The 12,394-nt window shown below is 37.7% G+C and overlaps 2 protein-coding genes across 3 annotated transcripts in view; one reads left to right on the top strand and one right to left on the bottom strand.

The window, feature by feature from the left end:
- The window catches only part of LOC116300109 (glutathione synthetase), a 30,891-nt gene extending 24,820 nt beyond the window's left edge, over positions 1–6,071 (top strand). Inside the window, exons 13-14 of one of the 2 annotated variants that reach the window (XM_089032800.1) lie at positions 319–453; positions 4,764–6,071. In XM_089032800.1, coding sequence (XP_088888926.1) covers positions 319–442 — 124 coding nt within the window. In that variant the 3' untranslated portion in view covers positions 443–453; positions 4,764–6,071. Of the gene's footprint in view, positions 1–318; positions 454–947; positions 1,177–4,763 lie in introns of those variants that run through there. The other variant, XM_089032799.1, reaches the window with a different exon arrangement.
- LOC116300104 (b(0,+)-type amino acid transporter 1) lies at positions 2,270–10,125 on the bottom strand. The gene is made up of 11 exons (XM_089032801.1): positions 9,760–10,125; positions 9,407–9,610; positions 8,410–8,535; positions 8,235–8,334; positions 7,118–7,162; positions 6,666–6,789; positions 5,712–5,809; positions 5,454–5,559; positions 4,719–4,874; positions 3,778–3,955; positions 2,270–3,065 (listed from the first exon to the last, which is right to left on the bottom strand). The coding sequence occupies exons 1-11, from the start codon at positions 10,094–10,096 to the stop codon at positions 2,992–2,994; spliced, it is 1,548 nt and encodes a 515-aa protein (XP_088888927.1). The 5' UTR covers positions 10,097–10,125; the 3' UTR covers positions 2,270–2,991.
- Positions 10,126–12,394: the final 2,269 nt, after the last annotated feature.

Genomic DNA, 12,394 nt, shown 5'->3' on the forward strand with positions numbered 1-12,394 from the left:
ACAAGAACGAAGTACCGCAAATGCATAAGCGAATGAATAGCAAAATTAAACTTCAACTGCAGTGACGCAATTATTTTTGTGCGCATGCGTACTTTAACAACTTGCTTGCATTTGCGTTGCTCGTAGGATTCAGGCCTAACGCTAACTGCAGGATAAAATGAATCTACCAAAGCATATTCAACTTAACCTCCCTAATCGTCTTAGACTACGAGAATGGACAAGAATATGCTATACTTTATTATTCTTATAGAGTCAAGCGGCTTATGTCGATCCATAATAACATAGCTTTTTTTTTTTTTTTTTTTTTTTTTTTGACAGCGATGGGGAGAAACTAACTGCCAACAGAGAAGTAGGGCACACAATGCGTACGAAAAGCAACAAGTATGACGATGGGAGTGTTTCTTCTGGAATAGCAAACTATGACAGTCCATATCTATTTTGAAACATGTCTAGGTAAATATGTAGTATTCTTAAAGAGGTAATCTGCTTAACGAAGCGAATGTAACCCTGCGAAGAAACGAAATTGTATAAATGTACTTTTTCAATAGAGGACTTGCACTAACAGGTCACGTGACATACCTCCCTTAAAAAGAGCGGCTTTGTCAAAATGAACATCACAAACGAAAAGAGCTCTTCGATATTAGGAGTTATAGCCCATAATAAGCCAAAAAGGATAAATGGCATTGAGTTCCAGATCAAACATTTTATATAAGGATTTAAATGTTCGATTTTATGTTTAATGCAATTTATCCTATAGTCAATATCATGAGCTGAAACTTCGCCCTGTCACTAATGTTGAGCTGCTCTTTTAATATCTAAAGTTAGGGACACGTGACCTGTTAGTTATATTATCATATATTATATTATTATATCACATGTATGTTCAAAAAACATAGCAAAAATGATGGCAATTTTAAGGACTTTCATATTTTAATTTTATCTTTCAGGAATGGTATAATTTAGTCATAGTTTCACGTCTAATAAAACTAATCGGACTGAGCATTCATTATAATGATGTAAATTTTAAACTATTTTTACTGGGATACCTGTGATAGCCTAGTTTTCAAGTGTGTCTTATGGTGTTGATTTGTCTTTAAAAAGTTCGGAAATCTCGAAAACTTGGATTTTAATGAAAGACATCTAAGGTAAATTTCATTAAACCGATATTGTACTGGATTATCTGTAGTTATCTTTCGTTTTTTAAGTAAAACTATAACTATGAATTCAAAGCTTGAAAATGTGGGCAAAGGAATATTACCAACGTAAAAGAGATAAAGCACTGAGATTGAAAGTCGAAAGTCGAGATATTGTAAGAAAGCAAGAGAATATTACAAAAGAGAGCACATCTCCCATGCATAGGTCTCTAAGCATGTAAGTCTTTTGAAAATCTATTTTTAGCTCCGCGCGCAAGCCTGAGCTATTCTTAGCATGCGATTCCTGATTGGTCAGGGTTGTAGTGGCTTCAATGTGAGAGAAAAATGTTTAGTTTTCGACGAGAAAAATGTCTTCAAAATTAGTAAAAAGTTGAAATTAAACTATTATGTAGTCTTTATAGACAAATAAAAACATTAAGAGGGAATTCTTTTCGTATTCAAACAGTGAGCGCCAAAAAAAAGAGCATTTATTTTAAAAGAGCAAACCAAGGGCACTTGGGGAAAAAATATGTACTTCACTTGACTTGGCTTGAACTTGAAGCCTAAAATTACCCCCTCCCCTCCCCCCTACATTTAAATGCAAGGTGACTTCTAGATAAATTGACTCAACAAAAAAAAAGGGGGATTAATTTGATATCGAAATAAGAACGACTATACAGTTTTTACAAACCTTGATATCATTATCAGGGTATGCGAATGTAAATTTCCAAAACCTTGTTAGATTTCAAACATTATCGCAGACGAATCTCTTAGAATATTAACATTCCCTTACGTTCTTTATAGTTTTAGAGCACAGAAAGAAAGCTAGCGATACTTTTTGATTTGAACTAGTTTGTTTGCTATTCTTAAGTCAATCATGATTTGCCAGTGCTTTACACGCAGTATTCGTAAAGATTCTAAAGATCTCACAATAAAGGAAAAGAAACAGATCGTTAACCATTAAAGTTTTGTTCATTTATGTAAATGAGGCTCGTGCGATGCGAGTTTTGTTGGTCCACGCAGCGTCATTCACATCAAAGAATAGAAGAATACAAGAATTCGATGATTGGCATGCATATACGTACTGACCATGATTGCGACACAATCAATATAACAAGCAGCTTTAATATTCTCAAAAATCTGTAAAGCAAAGCGGGGAGCACGGGTGGCTTAGCGGCGAGAGCGACCGCCTCTCGAGGATGCGACCCGAGTTCGAAACTCACTGTCCCCAGCGTCGCATATCGCATGCGAGAGGAGTCGCTCGCTCGCTCGTCCTCCTGTGCTCCTATGCCTCCCCGGCTCTATCCCATCATCGATTGCACACCCATCATCGCGATATCCACACTGCTGTCCTAAACGTCGTAGAGTCAATCGCACACGTATCTGTAGTTACTAATCGGCGTCACATTTTCCTTTTCCTATATCTAAAATTCTTTTAATGTGTATTTTGGGTTGGGACTAGTTTTCCACTTTTTTTTGGTATTTGAGGTTGGGTTTGGGTGTTAATATTATATAGGGAACCTAGAGTCCTGTATTACCACCTGCCCTCGGGCGAATCATAAAATAAATAAATGAATAAGCTGTTGCCATCGTATATATAGGCTTTTTTTACTCGTTGCCAGACTGGCATCAAAGGTTAGTTTGGGTAACTGACTATTGAGTGATTTACACATTATGAACAAAAAGAGACCTTGCTCGACTTCTTCGCTTTGTTTTTCAGTAAAATTAACTACGACGTTTTAATCTTTGATTCATTCGATAACATTGACAACACTCGCTCTCTGTCACTTTCTCACACTTCGTGTTTATGGGGTCACGTGATAAATAACACAGGATACCCATCCATTTCGCACAGAAATCATTCATTTATTTCCATGGAAATGCTTGGATAGTTGACGTTCAATATTTGCTGTGTCTTGAATGAAATCCATTCTAAAACAAATATAGATCAATAGATTATCATAAATTAATATTAGATATTTATTAACTGTCCAAAATCCAAGCGCGCGCTTGATTTTGCTTTGTTTGGAGATAATAACACATAACGATTTGTGCCATTGAAAGATTTAGCGATTTGATTGATAAAAATATGTTAAACTGAACCTGATCAGAAAACAATACCATCAAGCTCGAAAAGACAAATTAACTGGAGTGCATCCCTTTTCAATGTGTGAAAACAATAAAATTCTGGGTGTTTTACGATGTTTTGAAATACGAAAACACACAGCTTTAACTTGGACGTCACGTATTTGTGCTGTGTGGGTAGCTTTGTCAGAGTTTTCTTCAAATATTGAATGAAACTGTTTGTAAAAAAAAATATTTAAATTTCTGCAATGTATTTAACTAATTTTGGGCCTCTTTATTCGTTTTATTTCTTTTAATTTAGTCGTGATATTGATATTTTTGCTCATATCTTTTTGTCTGTCGTCGTCAAAAACGGCAAAAGTCGTGTATTGCAGTGTGCTCAGATTGAATATTAAAAGGGTTAAGAACTTAAAGTTTGTGTTTTACTCCGTCACTTGCAGTATTGGGAAAATTCTCGTTGGTTGTGCGATCCGCGTGTTTATTCGTAAACGAAACACTCACATCAGTCTCTAACCTCTAAATAGCTACTAATAAGTGGCAAGGAAATGAGACTGCTTACCAAAACAAATCACGATACATCGCGGTGTTGCTTTGAAGTAAATAAAGAAATAGTACATAGGAATTCCAAGAAATATAAACACAAGAGGAATTGACGTCTCCACTGGTGCGTCGACGAACGGTGTGATGGTGAGGTACAGAGAAATGAAGAGAAACAACACGGGGATGAAGATTGGAAGCTGCGACGAGACATTAATATAGGATTGTTATAGTTCGCAATATCTGAATACAAGTAAGGAATGTTTTGTCGTTCCTTTAATATTGTTAATTGTTGAGACACACCATCTAAGCTAAGACTATTCATAGTAGCCAATGTTCCTGATGGCAATGAAAGAAATAATGAAGTGCCTTTTATTTCAGAGACGGAAAAAAAAAAGATTCGCAATTTAGCTAGTCCCAGAGATGATTAAATCGATGGTAGAAACGAGTCATTTTTAACGGTAGAAGAAACTATGTTTAACAATGTAATAGGACGCTTGCATGATGGCGTCATTTGCCTCCCACTACCAAAATGCTTCGCGAATTTTCTTTCTTATTTAAATTTGCATAACGTCACGGTTTGTTTACATCGGCTAAAATGATAGAAATTTAGGTTAAATTTAAGCTGAATTCTCTTCTTTCGAGATATTTAGCGTAATATTTAGTTGTTCTTGCCTACACCAGCTCATAAACCAAATTTTATTGTGAATTAAGATGTGTTGTTGTCATTCCATCCCAATCCAGCGACCATGATCCCTAGCGTTAAACAATAGTTTGTTTTGATGTGACGTCATTATGAAATAGGACAATTAACTGAACAAAAGAAAGTGTGCAAGGGAGTCTGGTAGTAGAATTCAATGACGCCATCATGCAAACGTCCTATTGTTGCACATGGTCTTGTCATAGTTTTTGCCAAAGGATTCCTTGGACATCCCTGAACATATACATTCAAATCTCTCTTACCTTAAAAGGTCTAGGTAAATCAGGTTTTTTGTATCTCGTCCACAGCAAACCAATCACCGTCAATGTGTGAGTCAGCCATGCAGCAGCGCTGAAGACTTTCATCAAACTCTGAACGGTACTAGTTTTTGGTATCAAGAATAAGCATGCCGTGATAGTCTACAAGCACAAGAAATATGAAGAAATTGCAAGTACGACATGAATAGTTTATACGCTCATGAATGTGTTTGCCTGTAGACGCTCGACTGGGCAGCAGAACAATAACATTCCCAAGGACTTTGACACGAGGCTCAAAGCAAGGAGAACTAATAGGAGAATGTGTTTGCCTGTAGACGCTCGACTGGGCGACAGAACAATAACATTCCCAAGGACTTTGGCACGAGGCTCAAAGCAAGGAGAACTAATAGGAGAATGTGTTTGCCTGTAGACGCTCGACTGGGCGACAGAACAATAACATTCCCAAGGACTTTGGCACGAGGCTCAAAGCAAGGAGAACTAACCGGAGAATAGCCCACTTCCGAGATATACTTCGCTTGTCACGCACAAAGGTTTCAGTATAAGGCTACGTGCTAAATGCTCAGTCATTCGTGACAGGCGGTAAGAATTAATTTAATTTAGCACGTAGACTCATACTGAAACCTTTGTGCGTGACAAGCGAAGCATATCTCGGAAGTGGGCTATTAAGACCGTTTTCTCTACAAAATCTCAGTTCTGAATTAATATGTTAACTATTCATACTGATAACAGCAAAGCAGGAATGGGCGTTCTCTTATTGGTGTGAATCATGGCCAGGACTGCTGGAAGATGACCTTCGCGGGCTGCAGACAGCATCACCCTGTCGAGAAAGAGATTGAAGATTAAAAATGATGACCCATTATAAAGAAGATCAATATGAGTCTGACCAGGTGTTCTGACCATCACTACTCAATGTCTCTACTCACACATTGCTAATGCATTAGTGTATTTATAGACTTGTATTATACTTAACTTGCTGAAGAGAAAGAACTCCCATTTGCAGAGCCAAAAATAGAACACGCTACTAACGCGGGTACGATCCATGCCACTTGGAAACCGTACACACGTTGAACTACAGACTGATAAAAATAAAGCCAATTTATGACGCAAAAAAAAAAGAGGAAAAAAAAGATTTAAAGTACCAATAATGCAATTATGTATTTGAATGATAGTAAGTAATTTGCCGACATAAGAGGAATTCCTTGCATGTTAAGATCCAGAGTGGGGAAAAGCATGTTTATAGCATTTTTGTTATATAGCAACGACAGGTGTATATAAATAACGTACGTTTATATGGTAGTAAAATCACAGTACTTTCACAGTACTGAATTGGCCACATTACTTCAGCCGCAATAACATCCCAACCATGTTGAGCGAGTTCCTTCGCAACAGGAATCATGGCTTGATAAATCAGCTATTTACCGTGCCCAGTCGGTAAAGAAAAGAAAGTGTCGTTACCAGTAATAAAGCTCTCCACAGATTGATACTGTTGGGTAGTTAGAGAGAAGTTTGCAGGAAGAAAACTTTCAACAACGCAAAAAATACAACTCTTTAGATCGGACTTCATTGAAGATAATGCGAACTAAAGTTTGGTCATTAGATTCTAGCTCAAAACATGCGCGCTCAACGAAACCGGTTACAAAACAGGTTTTGAAAATCGGATTATCCAGAGCTCTGGATAATCCCTAGCGCATGCTCAAACAAAATTCGGCAGGATTAGTGCAGAGGGTTTTTTCCTCTTCCACACCGTTGGGAGATGGGAGAGGGTTTTAAAAAATCCTCTGCTCACAGGGTAATTTTTTGCAGGTTCTCATGACACCTCAGTTTTGCAGTTGACAACATTTCTACGTCAATATTTTAGAACAGCTGGATCTTCCTCATTCCTAGTCAATAGATGGTAGTCATGGTGGTCATAGTAATTAGCATCGAACTCACCACTGCAGTTGCTGGGGATTCCTTCAATTCTTGTGGAGTCAAAACAGCCAAGTATCCCACATTAACCAGAAAATAACAACAGGTTACCAGGACAACGCTACCGAGAACTGACCATGGCATGTTTCTGTAAATTACGTAAAAACCAAAACTGACGGATATGAAGTGAGTGGCAGCGTATCCTTCCCACCTCCCTTCCATGTTTAATACGAGTAGAAACAAAACTACCGCGGAGTCGGCATCCCTCTGAGGAAGCTTATACCAACTATTTTTGGTATACATATGTCTTTTTTTATTTCTTCTATACGAAGTGTTTAGTGTGTCGTCTTTGAGTGAAAGAACGGTAGAAAAAGTTATAAATCTGAAAAGCACAACAGCCACATCAAATAACAACAACAACAAAAACGCTTTGTTTCATATTCATTTCAAGCTACACCAAACCTGCATAAGATTACCTCTTGGGGTTGTTAACTTCTTCAGTGACGTCATTAAGGCTATCCCTGTCAATCAAACGAAGACACCAGCTTAAAGACGACTTTACTTGTTCTTTAATATAAAGTGTAACTCAGCAAAACCGTGTCTGATAATATTTATGGACGGTGTTCTAGGTTTCGGTTTGGTTAAATAAAACCAAAAAATATTCTTGCCTTGGAAAATATTCTTGCCTTTCATCGGAATTAACTCTGCCTTCATCGATCTATATTTATTGGGTCCTTCATGAAACTTGCATTCGCATACATACATCTATTTCTTAATCAGATTAAACGAAGATTCATTATCTCTCGTGTCGTTATTATTCCATAAGATAGAAATTCTCGAAAGTGTGCTGTGTTGATGAGTCGATGTGTCGTGTATCGATGCGGTTCACTATAAATACAATCAAAGAGATTCTTAGAATCAATCTGTGTGATCTAATACAAACTATAATAGACTTACCGAATGTGTTCCTATCGAATCCAAAAGAAAAACTCAATAACAATCTCTAATATTCCTCTTGGTAACTAAATTTCATAACTAAAGTTCACGTGCTGTGTTAACTATCTTAGTTCTATCGCAATAGTACCCAGTGTCTCTCGGACAAATCTTCTGGGGCTGGTAACCTGACGCGTACAAAGCAATATTTGTTGAAAGATTTTCTTTATATCGTCAAATATGGCGGCCACGGTTTTTTTGGCTGCTGGTTGTGCAGTTTTTAACCTCAAGACAGAGATTGTTTTAGAGAATGTATTCTACAGCTACACAGTTACAATGTTGAATTTAGATTTGGGGTTTAGTTACGCACACACATATCACTGAACATGCACAACCTAACAAACACTTGTACTTAATTTTTCAAATGCTTCAAGAGATTTATAGATACTTGTCAAAACACTGGAGTACTTTGGAGTACTTTTAGGTTCAGTACATATCCTACAACTGGCTACTGTCATACCAAAGAAAACAATAACAAGCAAGAGGCACTTGAGTTAGCCCTGGATCCTTTTCTGGACCTCGCCTCCCTTCCCAATGGAGTGTATTTGCTCATGGAAAAACTATGCAAATACGTGAAGTGAATTACTATTATATACGTACCATCCTTCGTAAGCCCAGAGTCCACTCTGAAAAGCAAGTCCAACCATTCCTATCTGAGTCGTGGTGTCTTTGAACGAGTCCTTGAAGCTTGATGTGTGGCCTGGAAACGAAATATGGAATCTGCTGCCTGGATTCCTAAAATATGTAGTATTCACTTGTGTATATATATACTAACCTTGAGCAAGACTATAAAACCCCGTACCAATCAGTAACATCAGAGCAAGGAATTTACCAGCCGTGAAGACTATCTGAACACGAGTTGCCCAGTTAGCACTCAGGCAGTTGAGCAGACATAAGGTACCTGGTTTTAAAGAAAACAGACCCATTCAGCTCGAGCTTATTATTATTTCTTTCATTTGTGAACACATTGTACCATTCCCTTGGGTATTTTCTTTCATTAAGAAAACTTTGAGAAATCTATAACGTGGGCACAATTTCTCATACCATTTCTTTAGGTTGTGCACTTGTAATGCCAAAAGGTTCCAATATGAATAAAATCATATTTTTGTTGTGAAATGGGAAAAATAAGCAATAGTCAAATAGGCCTGTTAGTTCATTCAATCCAGCTTAGAGTTTTCCTGTTGCTAAGGATTATCCTCGACTGATTTCGTAAAGCCAAAATATTCATGCTTTCCAGTAAAAGTCTGTGTAATTTCAAGAAAACGTTTGTATTGTTGAAGCTGCGTATTCTTTACTTTACCAATGGTATCAGTTTGTGTATATTTTGACACTGAAGTGAGTAACCCTGAGTAAATGAGTGTAATAGAACTAAGAACACGGCGTTATCTATGAATTAAAAATGGTCTATTCTAATCACGAAACAGGACATTGCTGCTGTATTTTATCAGAAACAACCTGTTTTAATTTGACGAAGTCTGCATTGATTCATCAAGTGAATTCGGGAAAGTTAAAGGCCCATTTATAAAAAAAGCATGCAACATGACCAACGTTAAACTTTCTTCGTCAACACGAATTAACTTATATCTAATTAATTGTGATTTTTTTGTTCAAATCTGCCATCAAATATTTTATTTATTTTTCAGGACGTTGGAGAATTCCTCCCGAATTTCCTTGTCACGCTCACACCTGAAGTAGATTCACTGTACTGCAAATGCAGGTGTTTTTAACACATTCAATTCCACCAATAACCTGCAGTTGCCCAAGAAACTTACATATGGACCAGACTGCTATGATCTTCAGAAGAGGTACCAGGTCCTCTCGGTCGGTGCAGCCGGGAAAGAATGGCCCGAGAACATAATGGGCAAATGTGAGTTGACCGATTGCTTTCGAACAGGGCGTGGTGATGAGGGTTTTAAGCCATATCAAGGCAAAGGCAGGAACTGATCCAAGAGTGTGTTTAATGAGAATATATTCACCTAAATAATATAAAGATGGAAAGTAATTTAGCAGATGACATTGCAGATAATTTAAAACTAATGATTGCATTTGAATTTGAAATATTTGAAATGAATTATTGACTTGGCGATTTGTTATTTGCGTTATATATTATGATAGACAAACCTACCACCACACTTGGGAAAGGTTAATCCCAGCTCTACCCAACACAGTCCTCCGATGAAGGACACCACAGCACATAAAAGCCATACAAAGAACGCCAAACCAACCGATCCACTGTATACCAGAACCCAACGCGCTGATATAAAGATCCCCGAACCAATCATGATTCCTGCCACCATAGACGAAGCACCAGGAATCCCCAGGACACGTTTGAGAGACATGAGTTGTGTAGTGGGAACTGTGGCTTGGCTATCACTTTGTGGTACTGACTTAGACGTTAAGTTAGTTGTCGTCATGGTGTTGGGTGGTCCAGCGTTTTGTTGTTTTGAAGATCCTGAAGTCATTTGTATACTAGAGATAGGGTAATTAGAAAGTAATTAATTGATTTATTAATTTGTTTCACGATATAATAGAGAACTACTTGGAGTTTAAGCTTATATGTTCAGATATAAGTATATATCAGTAAAATTATCAGTGTTATTCTTGTAATGATGAAAAGGTAAATTATACACCGTGAAAAGATGAAAAAACTTACTGACGTTTCGGACGCTAGTCCTTCGTCGGAGTAAAAGAGAAAGAAGTGGTAGAAAGGAGTGTATATATGATAGAATAAGACAAAAGAAACCAATGAGAGCAAGGTAGGCAAGGAAACAAAAACAAACAATCAAAAGACAAAAGAAAAGGTTAGTTGAAAATAAAGCGTTCATTAATCCCGTTGGGACTAAGAGTGCCCAATAGGTGAATAAGCCGCATTTCTTTGGTCTTGCGACAATCATTGTTGCCGTTAAGCAAAGAAAGACCGAAAACAATGAAGTCAGAAAGAGAATGGTTAGCTAGATTAAAATGGCGGGAAACTGGTTTGATGGGATCGTTATTGCGAATATCATAAAGATGATTGCAAATGCGATCACCAAGACGGCGGCCAGTCTCGCCCACATACAAAAGATTACAGCGGGTACATTTAATACAATATACAACATTAGAAGTGGTACAAACAAAATGGTCAGTGATTTTAACAGTTGATTTAGGACCGACAACAGAAGTGTGAGAGACTATGTGAGGACAAGTATAACAACGTTTACGAGAACAGCGAAAAGTACCAGGTTCTTTGTTAGAGGGAAGAACTCCCTTGACCAAGAAAGAACGGAGATTACGATCACGTTTATAGGAAAAGAGAGGGCGGTTGTTGAAAATAGCAGAAGTGCGAGTATCAGAGTCAAGCAGAGAAAAGTTGCGGTTAACAATGGGTTTAATGGAAATGTTAATAGGATGATACGTAAGAGTGAAAGGAATGCGGTCATTAGAGGGACGAGTGTGAGGAGTGAGAGCGGTGGTACGATCAATAGTAGAAACTTTACGATTGGCGCGATCAATAACATGAGCAGGATAATTACGCTTAAGGAAGAAGGAACGCATCTCAGAACATTTAACAGAAAAATCAAGATCATCACTACACAAACGACGAAGACGAAGAAATTGCGAGAACGGAATAGCGTTAAGAGTGGGCTTAGGATGAGAAGACGAGTAGAGTAAATAAGAATGAGAGTCAGTAGGTTTGTAATGGACACTAGTGCTAAGACGGTCGTCATTAACACTAAGCAAGATGTCAAGGAAAGTGACTGATGTTTCACTAACCTCCCACGTAAAGTCTAAGGCAGGGTGAAAAGAGTTAACAAAAGAGATGAAAGAATCTAAGTCATTACGAGAACAAGAAGTAGCACCAATACAATCATCAATATACCGTCCAAAAAACTCAGGTTTAGGTCCAGTATATTGTTGAAAAACAAGGTTTTCGATATAACCAACAAACAAATTGGCATAACTAGGGCCCATCTTAGTACCCATAGCAACACCGTTTATCTGCCGATAATACCGATCACCGAAAGAAAAACAATTAAGAGTAAGAACAAGTTCAGCTAAGCGTAACAAAGTGGGAGTGCTGGGCTCGAGGACAGGACGAAGATCGAAAAAATGCTGAAGAGCACGAAGGCCCTCATCATTAGGAATAACAGTATACAAAGATTTGACATCCATAGTAAACAAAAGCTTAGAAGAGTTATCAGGAAAGCGAAAATCATTAAAAATACTAAGAGCGTGATTAGTATCCTTAATATAAGTAGGTAAAGACTGAACAATAGGAAGCATGAGAGAATCTAGATAGCTAGAGATGAGTTCGGTAGGACAACTACAAGCAGAAACAATAGGACGGCCAGGGTTGTTAGCTTTGTGAATCTTAGGAAGAAAATAGACGTGAGAAGTACGAGGAGTAATAACAAAAAGGTTTTTAGCAGTGGAAGGTAAAGAGCCATCAGAAATGAAAGAGTTAACAGTGTCTTTAACTAATTTTTGATTGTCAGGGGTAAGATCCTTATCCACTTCACAATAAAAATTAGTATCAGAGAGTTGACGTAAAGCCTCCTGTTTATACAGGTCAGAACGCCAGACAACTACTGCACCGCCTTTGTCAGTGGGCTTAATAACAATGTCAGAACGATTGCGTAATTGACGTAAAGCCAACCACTCGTCCTTAGAAAGATTAGAATAACTGAGTTTACGGTTAAGATTGAGATTAGAGATATCACGGCGACACTTATTGACAAAAAGATCAAGAGAAGAAAATTGTCCCTCGGGAGGGACCCAGT

This window comes from Actinia tenebrosa, unplaced genomic scaffold, assembly GCF_029948245.1.
Source record: "Actinia tenebrosa isolate PJP-AT-01 unplaced genomic scaffold, QUT_ActTen_1.0 PGA_scaffold1__47_contigs__length_23844297, whole genome shotgun sequence".
NCBI classification, from domain to species: Eukaryota; Metazoa; Cnidaria; class Anthozoa; order Actiniaria; family Actiniidae; genus Actinia; species Actinia tenebrosa.

Bases quoted from the DNA above. Each gene is read 5' to 3' on its own strand.
- LOC116300104 (XM_089032801.1), bottom strand. From the start codon at position 10,096: ATGACTTCAGGATCTTCAAAACAACAAAACGCTGGACCACCCAACACC. The intron at 9,611-9,759 runs GTAGGTTTGTCT...TATATTATTTAG, and splicing joins AACCTTTCCCAAGTGTGGTG to GTGAATATATTCTCATTAAA. The intron at 3,066-3,777 runs GTAAGCAGTCTC...TATTTGTTTTAG, and splicing joins ATGTATCGTGATTTGTTTTG to AATGGATTTCATTCAAGACA.